At 26.2% G+C, this 17,734-nt stretch overlaps 1 protein-coding gene across 18 annotated transcripts in view; it reads left to right on the top strand.

Moving 5' to 3' along the window:
• Nucleotides 1-17,725, top strand: part of LOC103568828 (plasma membrane calcium-transporting ATPase 2) — a 70,357-nt gene extending 52,632 nt beyond the window's left edge. For 15 of the 18 annotated variants that reach the window (XM_014441260.2, XM_053737520.1, XM_014441258.2 and 12 more), the window contains one exon: nt 2,883-3,505. In XM_014441260.2, coding sequence (XP_014296746.1) covers nt 2,883-3,422 — 540 coding nt within the window. In that variant the 3' untranslated portion in view covers nt 3,423-3,505. Of the gene's footprint in view, nt 1-2,882; nt 3,506-13,693 lie in introns of those variants that run through there. The other 3 variants (XM_014441267.2, XM_014441266.2, XR_001345150.2) reach the window with 2 other exon arrangements.
• The last annotated feature ends 9 nt before the right edge of the window (nt 17,726-17,734 follow it).

The following is a 17,734-nucleotide window of genomic DNA, read 5'->3' as shown; positions in this document are numbered from 1 at the left end:
TAATAAATCACATTACACTATTTTTTTAAACAAAGACCTGCTGCCTATGACCCACAGCATTATTGCGACAGCGAAATAAATATTTGATGTACATAAAAATATCTAAGTTGACATCACAAATAAAATATCAACAAACTATACAACACACTGTTTCAAAACTATCACTTTGCTATCAAACTCTACTTTCTTACTCATATTTTCTCTTCAATAAAATTATAAATAATCAACATCTAAATAATTAATTATCATCAATATCCAAAGAGCTTTTTATCACCGCTCCAATAGATTTTTTATAAATATTTTACAAATGAGTGCGCACGCTCGATAATAAAAAGTGTGTCTGGCTGTTGATTTGTTTTACTTTTTGCTCGTTGTGTCTTTAATTATTATTTATTATTTTTATTTATTAAAATATATTTTTCGTTTATTTATTCATTTTTCCGTGACAAATTTTATTTTTTGTTTTGCCGTTTGTGCCCTAGATTAGCTCGTTTTTTTTCAATACTAACACGGGATTTTACTAAATAATATTAAAATATTTGTAATAAATATTGACAATTGTCAAAATTTTGAGGAAAAAATAAAAACTACCCTAGGGTAATTTCATCTTGGTCAGCAATTGACATCAAATTTATTTATAAGTAGGTAAGATTACACACTCGCGTATCAACCGTATCCTCTGTGCCAATCGTCATAAATATTTTTTTTTTAAATTTTCAATTTGAAATTTTTCAAAATGATAAATATTTAAATGCATTGTAATTTATAAATAAGCCTGCTGCATAATGTGTTCAGGCTTGTGTGTTATTTGCTGTTAATATTTTAACCAAGGTCTTTTTTATGCAACATACATATATATTATATATATTTATTTATTTGTATTAAAAAGCCAAATTATTTTTTTTTGTTTATTATTAATATTAAACAATTAATTATTTAAAAAAAAACTAAAACATGACATGACGAAAAACAAAAACCTAATTTTCAAATTAAGTATAAAAATCTAAATCTTTACATAATTTTATTTAATTGAATAAAATAAAAATAATAATTATGAAATTTACTAATTAAATTGTGTGCTTGTAAGGGCGTCTGACTGTAACATAAAAAGTAGGCAAATCCATTGCGCTGAAAAACCCCTGGAGCAATAAAAAATATAAATACACCCCCAGTTTTCCTTGGCTGAGGCTTTCGTGTAGAAATTAATGGTTACATTTTTTTTTTTTTTTTTTTTTTTTAAATTATTATTATTATATTGTTTGTTGAGCACGAGACATGAAAATGTTATTACTTATTACTATTATATTTATTACATATCCTATATTTCTATATATCTGTTTCTCTCTCTATTATAAATAATCTGTCTGTCTCTCCCTGCTCTAATTCACAACCTGAGCAAAATTTCGACACAAAATTTTTCAGTATCATGCAAGAACCCTCTAGCTGGATGTACCACCCTTGATGTTGCCAAAGGATATAAATTTTCATTGTTAATTAGTACCATTTACTTATTATTTTATCATTGGAAAAAAAAATATATTTTATATTAAATTATATATTTTAAAATTTCCGATACTATTATTGCTATTATTTATTTTAACCGACTTGCTCTCTGTCTCTCACTATCTGACTCTATCACTCTATCGATCTTATACTCTCTAACGTGAACTTTTCCGGGGGCCGCAATGCAGACTGTCGATGCGGCGGAGACATTGATCGGTTTCCATATAATATACAAACATAAGGACTGCCGCGGACCATTTCTTTTTAATAATAAATGTCAATACATCAAATTGTCATCGCGTAATTTACTCCATATGTTGTAAACATAACAATTATTAGCATGCAATAAAACATATCTAATAAATAAGTCAGTATTGTGTCAGATAAGAGAGGAGAGATAACGCGATAATTACAAAATGAGTCCAGTTGTCAAGAGTGTTGGGGTGGGGGAGGGGGGAGTGTGCATTAATAAAATACACACCTCATGACACGACATCTCACGTGCGCGGAAAATTTAAACTCGCGGAATTTATGTTTCTATTGATGGTAATTTAAATAAATAATATTGTAGGGAATCTTTTATTCGCAAACTTGGAATAATAGATTCTCTGTAATATGAGTACATATATATTATATATATTTATATAATCAGGAAACAATAATTAAGTTGTTGATTATAAATAGAGAGAACTGCGTCAGGGAGACAAGGTTGATTATTATATTTATTTTTTAAATCTTTCCTTATTTTCCTGCACGCAATTTATAACATATATATCATATATCACATGTGATAATTAAAAATAATTAATTACTATTTAATAATAATTATTTCGGCAGCACTTATGATTTTCCCACCCAACAACTTGGAGCAAAATTTTATGTCTATTTATTTAAAATAATAACAATAGTTTTTTTTTTTTTTAATTTTTTTTTAATTTTTATGGTAAAAGTTTCCAGTAAAATTTTGTTCCATCGTGCGTGTGTGCCACAGTGACAATTGTTGTAGCTTGCAAATGATTTTATCTGCCTTTAGATTTATTTTTAATCATGAACATAAACACATACACATATATTTATTTATTTAATTGATAAAAACCGGGAGATTTAAACCAAAAATATCCCAAAGTCCCATCGCTACTTCAGTAGTCGCAATGAAAAGGGAGAGCTAACCCAGGAACCCGCTAGTATTTTAATAATTAAATTTTTCCCTGCATTCAATTAAAAAAACAAACCTAAAAGTTATTAAAGTAAACTATTTTTTTTTTTGTCACTTTGAACAGAAAGTGAAATTAAAAAAAAAACATTGAGCCGCTTGTGTGTTATCGCTGGCCTCTGCATCCTCGCCTCCTTATTAGAAAGCCCTTTCCCTATTTTTACAGCTTCGAGTAATCCGAGCATTCAGATCTACCCTGGAAGATTTGGAGGAGCGTCGTTCTGTCCATAGTTTACACAGCTTACACAGCATGCGGAGCTCTCGCAGTCACACTGGACCCCGACCGCTATCAGACTTCACGTACATTGACGATGACACGTCAAACTTTTTTGTGAACGCCAGTAAGGGCGGTATTGGCGGTATTAGTAGTGGTGGTGTCAGGCATCATCACAATAACGACCAGGAGCACGATGGGACCTCCAAGAGTGGCTCACGACTGCCGTCTATCAACAGCCCTGCTTCGCCGCTTCTACTCAATGTACCGGGCTCTGGATCCTCGTACAACAGCCATCATCGGCATAACAACAATCGCGTATCACCCAACAATACCCTCGATCATCATAATAATCACTCAACAACTCTGAGCCCGAATCACGCGACGAGCAGGAGCTTTGACTCCGGCGCCCCGAATTCTCCCTCCTCTGGCTCTAGTGATCCAATCCTACCGCCAGAGCTCCCTAAAATGGTCCACGAGACCAGCATCTAATCACCTATTATCCATATTTTTTATTCTATACTTAAACTCTAAATTACAACCAACAAATTTTTAAATAAATAAATTAACTCTGATCTTTATTTTTTATTTTCACGGCATGTTGATCCATCAAGTCTCCAGTGTTCCTCGCTTGCTGATTCTTGTCCAGGTCTTTTAACCACCACCCCTTGACGATTACGTCTTTACTGTTATGTAAACCTCTTTCTGTTAATATATAAATACATATATATATATATTATTGTTTATGTGTGTATCTGTCGTCTCCGACTGTTGACCTCTCGCATTATAAATCTCTGTCTAAAATAATCCTCGAGTACCCTCAGTAAATAAACGTATCTGCTAAGTGTCTGAGTGTCTTTCTGGGTTTATTGGTACTTTTATTTCTTTACTTCACGTATCATTTGTTGTGATACCTCTCAGCGTATTTCCTCTACATTCTCTATACTACTCACATATATAAGTATATATACTTGATCAAAATAAGTGTCATGAGCTATTTTAGATGTATCCTCGTTATTTTAACGCCTGGTCATACTTGTCGTCAATCATACTTGTCATTTCCTACAACCATTATCGCACGCTTCAGCTGAATCGCACACTCGAGGTCTTATATCTTTTTACACTACATGGAAAAAATAAAAATATAAGTAAATAATGGCGCGAAACTTTGAATTTAAAAAATGTGGAATTTTACATTTAAAAATTTTTGGTTTTTATTCAAACTCCCGCGCTTTTATGAAACTAATTTTTACTAGACTGTAAAAAATTGGGAGTGAATTAGGATTTTATTTAAATCCTCAGAGTTGCGGAGTTTTTAAGAAAAATTACTCAAAATTTACTCCGGATTTAATCTGAAAATTTTTTACAGTCTATACAACTAAAATTTTTTTTTCTTTTCAAATGTTTTTGGGACCATCACAACTATTTTTATACCTCATATTTAAAAGCAATAAAAGCTAATGAATTTAAAAAAAAAATTATGTAATTTTAAAAGTACTTAATTTAAAATAAATATATAAAGACTAATTACATAAACTGGCTCGCTGACAAAGACGATAATTTTAAATTATAAAAATCTATTACTATTTTTTTATTTTTCCTCTTGATAAAAATCATTAACATAAAGCACAATATTAATTACCTGGTTTTAGTGAATTTAATAAATTACACATAAATAAAAAATCACCTGTCTGCATGTCTGTTAGTCTGCTTGTTTCTGAAGTAAATTTATCCGTGTTCCTATCTGTGTTTTTTTATTTATTTCAGTCGAGAGATATGAATGACTTATCACACATGAATGATACTGGTGTGTCTGTACTAAATAATAAATTATCATTTTTTACTAATAAATAATTAATCACTTAATTTCTATATATTTATCTTAGATAATTAATTAAATAACAAATGATTTTTTTTATAATGGATTTAAAGGCTTGAAAATATCTGGGGAAATTCAAAAAATTAAAACGTTACCGCCAACACAAATACGAGTCGCGTTAACCGGAAATCATTAATTATTAACAATTACACTTGACTATTATTTTTAAAAATACAAACTAATTACACAGAGTATATATTATATATTAATATAAATTGAAAAATATAAATATATATATATATATATATTCAAAAAAACTATTAACAAGTACACTGTAAATATGTCTTTTAAAAAATCAATTAAAATTAACTATTGATTAATAAATAAATTATAAATAATTAACTTTAATGAAGGTCTTAATATATAGTAACAAATTAAAATGTACTTATCACTTTACCACGACCTTATCAAACAATAACAACAACAAGGTGACAATGCCTGTCTAACAATACTCACCATTTAAATATTTATTACTTATAAATGTATGTCTTATGTCTTTATATTTGTTTTTACGTCATATTAATTTTTTTTTCTTCTTAATCATTCTCGTATTTTTTTTAAACTTTTTTCTGAGGGCGTCTGACCAACTGCTCGATCCGCGTTCGCGGCCGAGGCTCATGAAAAAAAAAATCGATAAAAATTTATTTCATTAAAGAAATTTTTTTTTTTTTTAATTAAATTAATTACTAGGTACTAAACTCTTCAATTACCCCACGATCATACGCCATATTAATTTTCAATATTGTAAATTATATTATTAATATAATTAATAAAAACCATCAATTTTTTTTTATATTTCGAGTAATTTAATTTTGATGGTTTTTATTAATTTATGATAATTTAAAAATATATATAAATTTTTATATATATTTTATTATTAAAAGTCAATAATGATCGTTGAAAAAAAAAAACATTTTATTTTATTTTTATTATAATTAATTTTTAAAAATTTATTGTATAATTTTTATTATTTTTTTTTGTAATATTTTATTAATTAATTAATTAACTATTATTATTATTATTATTATTATTATTATTATTATTATTATTATTATTATTATTATTAAAAAATAAATTAATATAAGCACTGTACTTTAAATTTGGGTGCATGCATTAAAAATAAGCAAAATATTATTAATTTTGCTTATTTAATTTAAAAAAAAAATAATTATTATTTATAAGTAATTAAAAAAAAAAATAATAATTACATGTTACAATTTTTTCTTTAATAAATTTTATGAAAAAAAAAAAATAATTAAAAAATTTCCATGTAATTATTATTTATTTTTTTGTTTTTTTTTTTTTTTTTTTTTTTAATTGTATTTATTTAATATTTAAAAATACGTTTATATATTATTTTTATTATTATATTTTTAAATAATTAAAAAACTGTTAACATTTTGACTTTTAAGTAAAAAACCGGCATCACGTTTTTCCAAAGCCTGAAAAAATTAAAAAACCTTGAGTTTTTAAAATTGGAGTCGTTCCAGTTTTAAATTAAAATTCTATAGAAAACAATAATAAAAATAATGATTAAAAAAAAATACATAAAGATTTGAGTATTCAGGTATTATGAGTCATAAAGCAGACACTCTTTGACAAATAATAAGGGCTAGAAAAGTGGAAAAGCGATGATGCGGTGCCAAAAAAATCTAAATAATAAAATAAAAAAAAAGTTTGAAGAAAACTCAGATATCTGCAATGCAGATCTCATTCTCGATTAAAAGTCATGAGTATTTTTTTTAAAAATTAGTAAATAAATTATGTACTTATTTAAATTTCTCAACTCGAGTTCATGGCGGCACACTCGGCAGTTTGGCAAATTTTAAAAATAAAAAAAAAAAATAAAACTAAAACTAATGAATCGAGAATGGGATAATTATTTTTAATAAACGAGGGTGGGTTTTCATATAAATTAAAAATAATATTAAATGAACTAACTAACATATATATGAGTAAATAAATAAATAAATTACACAACTGAGACAGTTTGTTTGCTGAATGATTATTTGGCATTTTAAGATAACGAATAAAATTTTAAAATAAATTAATTGAACTAGTTGATAATAAAATATGTATAGTGTATGAAAAAAAGATAAAAAAATGATGCGAATCGTTTTATCTAACCGTTATTAATCCAAATATCTACTACTGCCACTGTTACGTTAATGTCCAAGAGTAAATAAACGAACAAATTTAATTAAATATTAATACTTAATGTGAATACGTGGGTTATTTAAATATATATACATATACATACATATATATTTATCTAAATATCGCGTCTCTTGGAAAAATATATAAATTTATTACTAAACAAATAAATGTTAAAATAAAGTTTAAATTCTATTGCAAATGAGATTTTACAATAAAAAAAAAAAAATAATAATAAATAAATGAATGAAAAAAAAAATTTAACTGAAAACAAACTTATTTATAATTAACTAATTAAATGTATAATAAAAAGATAATAATTAACTTTTTTTGTTCTATTTGTAATAGCGATAATTTTTTCATTTTTTTTTTTCTGTATATAGTTCAATTAATTTTTGTTTGTTCATTTCAAATATTTGTTTCCTTTATTTTTATTTTTTATTAATATTGTATTAATTTAAATTATTTTGCCTAATCAATAATTAATAAAATAATTAAATTTACGGAGACTAATTTATTTATTAAATATGAAGATTACAATTATTAAAATTTGTGGCAATTTTAAAAATTACAACTCTCCTTTATTTTATTATTAATGTCTGATTTTATTAATTAACGGAGAGACTCAAAGAACTTTTTCACGTTAACGTCTTATGCGGATTAAAAAATAATAATAATGATAATATTCCTTAAGGATTTAAAAGACGGCTCGTAACTTAGAATCTCGGAAATTTAATTAGAGTACTCTAGTAAAATTACGTTAAATTAATTTTTTTAATTTCTACTTCGACTTATTTTTTAATTAATATTAATATTGTTTTATTAATTATTTATTTTAATTAACATTGATATCGCACGTGTTATTACTCACCCAACTAATTAATTTTTTTTGTTTAATTAAATAAATAAATATTTAAAGTATAAAATTTAAAAAACCTCGCGGGCGGGAAAAATTTAAAATTCAAATTTCTCAAAATATAAAATCATTCTTTTTTTTATATAATAAGTAAAAAAAGTAACAGAGGAACATATTAGCTGTAATTATAAAATATATAAGAGTTAGGTCGTTTAAATAATGAATTAATTACATATATATTTAATTAAAAAATACGTTGATTGTGATGTTGTGCGAGTAATGATAAATAAGTTTTTAAAAATAATAATAATGTATGTTAAAAAAAAGTAAACTAGACAAGGCTGAGCTTTAAATAATCGGCCACTGTACTTGTTAATTAAAATTCGATATTCATGTACGTAGTTGAGTATTAACGGTCAATATTATTAAAAAAAACATAAATAATTTCCAATAGCACATAAATTTAATATTTTAATTAATCTGTATTACTAACGTGGGACTAAATGACAAGCAACAGATAAAACCCACATTTAATAAAGTATTTATTTAATTAATTAACGGACTGGTTTTATTTTTAAACAAATTAACATATATATTTATATTTACAAAACATATATATAACATTATTGGTTTCGCTAAGCCTCAAAATACCTAACGACCATTGCATTTAATCGTACAAACGGATGTATAAATAAAATCTAAATGTTTTACCACAAGTACAATTAATGACGATAATACATACATCTATATATATAGAGAATTTATATAAAATGTAACATAATGTAAGTTAAAATAAAAAATACTCGGCCTCGGACTTAACTGGACCTTGAAGACCCATTGATCGGCGTAACCTGGATATTATTATTGTCTCATAGTTAATCCACGAGAAGCGCATTCGGCTCGCTGAAGACTATAACACAAGCCGCCTCCTCTTTTTTTATATTTTTTATTATTATTATTATCATTACGTTACTCTATTACTCTATTTATTTATTTATTAATTTAGTTATATTTATTTTTTAATTCGATATCGTCATTACCATCGATCGCTTTGCGCCCCAACTTCCCTACCAGATCTTGTTCAACCTTTAACATCCTTGCGGAAATTATTTACTTTTTTTTTACCTTTTTTTAACGCTAATACGTGACGTCTAACAATATAATAATGATAATTTTAAAATACAATTACTAATAATCGTAACTATGTACATGAATTAATCAATAACTATTTGCCTGCTCGCTCGCTTAATTCTTACGTGGACACTCCCTTCTCTTTACACTATTTAATTACGTTAAAATGTCTATATAATGCTATTTTATTACAATAATTAATCACTGCTGTTTCTGTAAATTTATTACTTATTTATTTAAATTACGCGGCATTATAGAGACATCAAATTTATTATTATTATTATTATAAATTAATTTTAATGTAAATTTCATACTCTTCTTTAAGTAATTACGCTAACTAAATATTATTCTATGCCCTTTTAAAATGTAGCTCAGGTCAATTCTTGACAATAAATCAGGAGAGGATGCGTCGAAATTATAATATCGATATTAGTAAAATACAAATATGGAAAATTATAAAATTATATTTAAATATATATATCCTGTAAACTAATTAACTAATTAACCATTAAAAAAGTAGATGACCATTAAAAAAAAAAAATTAAAAGTAGATGATAGAAAATTTTCCCTAGAGTAAATCCACATAAAAAAAAATATTTAAAATAGAGTAAAGTAGAGTAACGTGTATGCGAAATGACCATCATTTTTATCTGTCAGATCACGAGAAATTGACTGACAATTTACATTAAAATTCGGTGATTTTTTAATAAAATTTCTTGGAGAATTTTAAATTAAACTGCAAGTCGTATCCATTTCTATTTAAATTCAAAATTACGGTAAATAATGTTTCATAAACCAATGGTAAATTTTTTAAAAATAATTAAATGGGCAACATTTAGTTTAAAAAATGACGGTCAATTTTTTCGGTGAATTGACATTAATTGTCTGACAATTTTCCAGACAATTGTCAGATAATTTCTCTGTCTTACATCACTGCTATGATGACTTTTATTAACCGCGGCTTGTTTAGTAACAGGACCGCTCTGCTCTGACATTTATATAAATAAATATATTTAGTTTTTCTCTTTCACACTTTGGTCATGCCACCCTGTTGTAACCATTATATTACCCTTTACTCTTGAAGGTGATAGGTGGCGAGTACCAGGAACGTTTGATACCGGTACCCTACAGCAAGAGCTCGACAGACCAAGCTGTAAGCGCTCCTCTCTTGCTCTCACTCTATTCTACTTTCTTCTTTAAAAATTACTTTAAAATTAATATTATTTTAAAAATTGTCTTTTGAATTTTCTGCTCTTTTTACTGACTGTTATTTCAGTACTTGGCTTTTATTATTCAACTATCTATAGCCGATTTTTAATTATTTAACCCTGCTTATAAATATTATTTATCCATTTATCATTACTATAAATAACAAAACCCATCACCATCACAATCGCAGTCTTCCAATCTATTTATAATTTTTTTAAATTTTCATTTTTCTGCTCTGCATTTTTTAAATCTGTCGTGTGCAACGGCCCTGCTTTTACCACAAACTCAACTGTCTTGACTGCATTTTATTTTAAATTATTATTTCCGTCATTATAATTATTTTTTATCTAGACACGGATCATTAAGTTCAATTATTAAAATTATATTCTATTTAAAATATATAGATTGCAATAGACAATTGCTGCTCGTTATATATTTAGCAGCACTTGCTTCATTTTTTTTTTATCGACTTTCAAAATCCGCAGTCTGTAATATCGCCGTTTATTTATAATTTACCATAAAAAAAAAAGAATTTTCGTTATGTTATAAATTATAAATATCGATAATTAAATTCCGACTTTTTTTTATCGATTTTACATTACAGATTTTTTTTTAAAACTTATTAATTAACTGCTCTATTAAATTTCTAAACTAAATATTTAAAATTGCGTTGAGATCTCCAATAAATTATTGGAATACTAGAACTCAATTCCGCGCGCAATTATTTGAATTCAAAGCCCGGGAATTTAAAATTTATGTTTTGCAATGCAATGAAAATTTTTTAACGCTTAATTATCTAATAAGAAATTAATTTTTTAAAATAAAAATTCAGATCGATCCTTTAACGCAACAACTCGCATTTTTTTAAAAATAATTCCTAGACACACATTAGTGCTTGTTTGCATAAATGTTCCTAGATCCTAGACACGATGCCTTAAAAAAATTAAAAAATGTCTTTAGTGAACGCGATCGCATTCTCGCGTTCTGTGACAATTTATTAATATTTATGTTTATGCCAAGACAATTTACGAAAACAATGACGGACAATATAGAGGCCATGTGTGTATTTTTAAAATAATTCACTCGTAAGATAAAATTGGTTTTAAATAAATATTTTTAAAATTTTAAATCTCAACGTCAAAACTCAACTAATGGCAACCGTTCTTTGGCAACATTTCGTCGTTCCTCCTATTTTTATTCGAGTGAAAAAAAATAAAATAAACAAATGTATGGTTTGTTGTTTGTTATTTTTTTGGTTTGAGTTGAGTTGTTTTTTTTTTTTTTTTTTTTTTTTTTTGTGTTTTGACTTTATTATTATTGTTATCATAAATTGGTAATGTGGAGAAGTAATTTCGCGCTGCGTGCATGATTTATTTTGTCCGCTGTAATCCTGCCAGCTGATTCGTGCCAAGTACTTTATATGTATGTACTTGGCTATATACTTACGATCCTGCCTAACTGCCGGGTATATTTGTCGGGAAGCTTTTTTCAAGCCAACGGCCATGCAAGTGTGCACGTGCAACGCGTAAGTACATTAAAATACCAGCATATTTCGATGCCATTATTTTATTATTATTATTATTATTATTATTATTATTATTATTGTTGTTATTACTACTGTTGTTTCATATTTTTTCATTTTTATTATTGTTCAGTAACTGGTTATTAAATATACATATAATAACTTTGTCTTACTATGAATAATTTTAATAAAAAATATTTTTGTGCTAATTTTAAGTAGAGATGCGAAATTTCATTTTTCAGATTATGTTTTTTTTTATTTTATAATATTGAGTGCATGCTTTAATTTTTTAAAATTGTTGCTTGAATTTAATTCCGCAGAAATAATTTTTCAAATTTTTTATTTTAAAAGTCCGACAGACAGAATAAAATTTGAATTTTTTTTTTCGCTCTTTTATACAAAAAATTAAAAAATTTTAACTTTCACTGTTTTGATTTGAATTTTTTAAAATTTTATTACCTGTTATATTTTTTTATAATTTTTTTCAAACCCAAAATTTTGAAATATTGAAAATTAAAATAAAATTTTTTATCAAAAACTTATCGATTAATTTTTCAGTACGTTCAGTCGGGTAATTTTGATCCTCCTTCAAAATTATATTCAAACTTTTTACCCCAAAATTCTTTACCTCAAGATCCTAAGCCACAAAAAAAAAATTCATCTCAATAAATAAAAAAAAAAAATTGCTTATAATTTACATTTAAAAAAATTAAATATTTCGCATCTCTACCCCCAAACTGTGTAACAAAACTACATGATATAAATGTTGTAAATTATGCTGGTTAATACGGCGACGAATCGCGTAATTACTACTACTAATCAACCATATACACATCCTCAATAAAATATAAATCGAGGAGCCTCTGACAGTGCATGTTGCTATAAATTTAAAGAACTACTTCAGTTAATATTATTTACTAAACAAAATTATGCCTGACTAAATTACGCTATTAAATTTTCTTAGTATTATTTTAATTAGCATTCAAATAATCAAAATAATACTAGATGTACTGTGGCTGACTGGCATCGCGATTTTGAATCCCAGTCATCTTACCGCCGAGTTTATATGCATTATTATTATCATAATATTTGTCCGCTGTTTATACAAATATACAAACGCTTTGATGTCTCAGCACATGAGTTATTTTATTTGTGCACGTACTCGTTTTTTAAATTTAAGTACAATCGTTATCGTAACACAGCCAAGAATGATTGAAATTTTTTTTATTTTTATTTAAAATTAAAAAAAAAAAAAGTATAAAAATGATAGCGTGCACACGGGATACGGGTGAGATATTTTCTATATAAATTTATCTACATATACATATGTGTTAATATTAAGCTTAATGCTTTCAAAAATTACTATTATTATTATTATAATTATTATTACTATTAATTATTGTTATTAATAAGTGTAGATTTATATAAAAAATTAAAAAAAAATATTTAAATTTCCTGCACGCTCGTAAAAGCCCATCGCTTGTTAAAATAAAAATTAATTGCTTTGAAAAAAAAACTAATAAAACAAAATTTAAAATCGCTTGTACTCGTTGCTAAAATAAATAGAGCTTATGCGTGTGTACAGTAAATAAATAAAAATATTTTTTATTTAAATTGTAAAATAACAAGTAACTGAAATAAAAAATATTTATTGTTCGTGATTGCAATAATCGATGCATAATGCATGGGCTATAATAAATTTTTATCGATGTTTCAATCGCATCGTGTACGTACACTATTTATTTATTGTTACTATTATTTAAAAAAAAAAAAAAAAAAAAAAGCTTTTAAAAAAAAAATCTGACAGTACGTACACAGCATGAGGCAATGCATGATAAAGTGCGCGTTTAAATTAATAATTAAAAAAAAAAAACCCCCAACCTTGATGTCCTTTAGATCCATAGACGTCTCTCCCCACTAATTATCAATGACAATAAAAAATAAAATTGTTTTATTATTTTGTTTAAAAAAGTAAAATGAACAGAGTCTTATTTAAGTAAATTAATTTACAGATCCGCGTAGTGAACGCATTTCGGCAGGGCCTAGACTCGCGATACGGCGAGCACAGTGGATTGACCCTTGCGGAGGTACTGCGGAAACAATCATCGCTGAGTAAGCGGCACTCACAGACGAGCAGCATCGATTATGCAGATAATTTGCCGGATGAATTGACAATACCAGAGATTGATGTTGAGCGGTTATCTAGTCACAGTCATACTGAGACTGCTGTTTAAATAAATAAACTATAATAAAATATAAATTACATAGCAGTTTTAAGCTGAGGAGAAACAATGTCTGGCATTGCCCTCGGGGCTTATCATTGTCGAATTAAAACATGAAACAGAGTGCCACAGGTTGAAAATTTAAATTACCATCAATCTCATGAGGATCGCGGCAAAGGCGCTTGTTATCTACTAGTGATATCCGACAGCTCATGCATTATCATCACAAATATCAACATCAGTAAATCATCCTACATGTTTTGTCAATAATAATGGGACTAATAAACGGCATCTTCTTAAATCATTGCATTGATCTCATCAGATGACCTCGTGGTTTAAGTTTTGTGTGACAGTGCTGATTAACTTTGTGAGGTCACAGTGTGCTAATTTAATTATTATACATAAAAATATAAATATATATATATATAAATATTTATTATTACTAATAGTAATAATAATAATTATAATTACAATTATAATAATACCGATATAAGATACTTAACACGGGACTCCTCGTCGAGTGCGCGCGATCACAGACGATCTGCTATTCATTTATATTTATTTTAATAATTAGTGCGGTCCATTGACAAATACTCTTAACTCTCTCTATCTATCTCTTTCTTATTGTTGTTATTATTATTATTATTATTATCATAGATAAGTACACGTAAGCACGCGTGGTTGCCAGAGGGGAGAGACAGGGTAAGCGGAGACTTTGACGATCGGTATGAAAAAAATTTAATTATTGAATTTTAAAAATAAATGTCATCTAAATAGTGATATATTAAACTTTTTTTCATACATTATATGTTAATAATAATACAAATACCTCATATATTAAAATTTTCTGACACACCGGAGATTTTTGCTAACGGGTGGATCGCACTGAGCTAGAAACCGAAGTAACGCACCACTGCCTTCCCAATTTCTTCGGAGTCATTTACACTAATTATTTATATTTTATCAACAGACTATATATTTTATTATTATTATTATTTTAAACAGATACTTTTATATCTTGCCGTCGGTTCTCAATGTTATTTATGCACACACTAGTACAAATGCGACGTAACACCCACAATTATTATTATTGTCATTAAAAAAATAAATTAATCTCCGCTAAATCTCTCTCTCCCACTCTCGCTTTATTTAAATTAACGTGTACTCTTATATATATGAAAAAATTAAAATCTTTCCCTTCGGCTGTTTGTTTAAAAAATAAAAATAAATAAATAAAAAAAAAAAATAAAACAAATCTACCTGCCTATCCGTCGCGCGATCGAAAGCTACAGCGTTGTGTGACTTAATAAAAAAAATATTGTCTAGTCATTTAGTTAATTATATCATTGTACTTCCGCGAATAACTCTGCACAGGGGGTGCCTTACCGCAACAAAAAAAACGCAGATAAAAATTTTAATAATTATAATAAATGGGTACTTGTAAATCGTTGTACCGGTTAATAGGAAAAACTAATAAATAAATAAATAAATATATGATAAATAAAAAGAAAAATGATAATACAAATTATAAAAAAAACCACCGTTACGTTAATGATTAACGAATTAAAATAACTTATAAATAAATAAATAAAAAATAGTGATAATAAATAATAATAATAATAAATTTGCTCGTTAATTTATAAAGAAATACTATGCGGTGGAAATTGTTTTTTTTTTTAATTTACTTTATTTTATATCCGCCGGCGAATCGCCGTTGATTATTACGCTTAGGATGTAATCCACATGTACAAGTCCAAGCGCCACGGCGACGTAGAAAAAAAAAAATAAATAAGTAATTTTATTAATATTAATTAAGAATGATTGGTCATTTAAGTGTTAATCATTTAATTATAAGATAAATTTAAATATTATTATTATTATTATGAGTATTTAGAGTGGAAATAATAAATAAGTAAATACTATACAAATAAAAAAAAACATTAACACAGTAACAATAAATAAATTTAATAATAATAATAATAATAAAATAATTAACATACATGTCAGGTTAATTAATTGCTTAATTAACCTGGGGATTTTGCGGGCAGATAACCGGCAAAAGGTACTGGTTACCTGACGTCTTGTAATGTAGATAATAATAATAATAATAATAATAATAATAATAATTAATTAATAAATTAAATAGTGAGATGACAAATGATTAACGCTGTGTTAAGCACGCGGTTGTGGCGAGGCTACGAGGAAAAAAAATATATTTACTTTTTAATGAGAAATTATTATTGTAATTATTATTATTATTAATTATTATTATTTTTAATTACTTTGTCAGGCTGCAAGAGTGTTAATAACAATATTGTTATTTAAATATATAATTTTATTATTATTATTATTATTATTATTATTATAATTATAAATTAAAAATACTAAATATATTTTATTTTAAAATGTAATTTATTAATTTTTAGTATACGTCGCGTCCTCGTTGCGCCTCGCCTCTTGTTATACGACTTAGGTCGATTTAGTTTCCCGAGGCTCTGGAAAAAAAAAAAGAAAAAACAAAAAAAAAATTAAATAATTAAATAATTAATGAAAAAAAAAAATAAATTAATAAAATAACTTAGAGATTTAAACTTTTAACGATGGTCATTTTATGTAGAATTTAAAAAAAAAAATATAAATAAAGTAAAGCAGGTGAAATAAATAAAAGCGCAGGGAATAAATTTTAGAATAGTTTTGAGGGATAAATAAATATATTTAAATAATGTGGGATGCTTTAAACCCTCATTAAATTCGGGGGAGTACCTACTTAATTAAACTGCCGGAAAAAAATATTAAAATAAATTAAATTATGAATGCGTTTAATTAATTTAAAAGCGTGACATAATTAATTAATTAATTAGTAGGTACTGTAATAGTTGTAAACGAATGTATAATGAATCCACGATTGGTCTGTCGTTCGAATCGATATTAAAAAAAAAGTTATTGTAATAATAAATAAAAGTAATGACTAATGATAATTAGTTTAATTGCAAGTGGATGCGTGTGATGTGTGGTAATGATTATTAATTATTGTAATAACGGATGATAGGAAAAGAATTGCGTTGGACTTGCGATAAAAAATATGATTATTAAATAATAAATAAATAAATAAATAAAAAGTGTTAACGCGAAATCAACGAAATACGGATCGATCGATAAACCGATCGGCAGATCGAGCTTCGTCCCTTTAAACGCTAATTATAATTATTTAAAGCGCAACTTGGCCTGTTATGATAATTCAAGTTCGAGAAATAATTATTATTATTTTATTGATAATTAAAATCAATGGGAATAAATAAGAGGAAATAAAATTAACAAGAATTAATAAGCCTCCGTCTAAACCAGGCGTTCATTCGGAGGTATCGTTATATTATTTAAATATAACGTCGTGTATAGTCGAATAATTATAATAAATATAAAATAAAAAAAAAAAATATTTGAAACAATCGGTGCCGAGTGTCATCGTTATCGTGTTATTCACTGTTATTGTTATATTTCGTATATATTTAAATTATTATTAATATTATTAATTAATAATTACATCCATCGTTCATTGATACTTACCATTTTTGACTTCCTTAACTACACCTACTCTACTCTACCATTATCTAAATAATTAAAATTATAAATAAATAAATAAATGAATGAATAAATAAATGAATTTTCAAATACTGATTTAACTTGAATATTTAAAAAAAAAATAATAATAATAATAAATAGCCCGTACTTGATAAATTAAGTATAGGCAATAATGTATCATCAGTCGAGCGAACGAACCTGTCAAAAGCCCAATAAAAATAATTCGTTAAGATTTAAAACATATATATTTAT

Source organism: Microplitis demolitor, chromosome 3 (genome assembly GCF_026212275.2).
Source record: "Microplitis demolitor isolate Queensland-Clemson2020A chromosome 3, iyMicDemo2.1a, whole genome shotgun sequence".
NCBI classification, from domain to species: domain Eukaryota; kingdom Metazoa; phylum Arthropoda; class Insecta; order Hymenoptera; family Braconidae; genus Microplitis; species Microplitis demolitor.
This window is presented reverse-complemented; position numbering and strand designations above follow the sequence as displayed.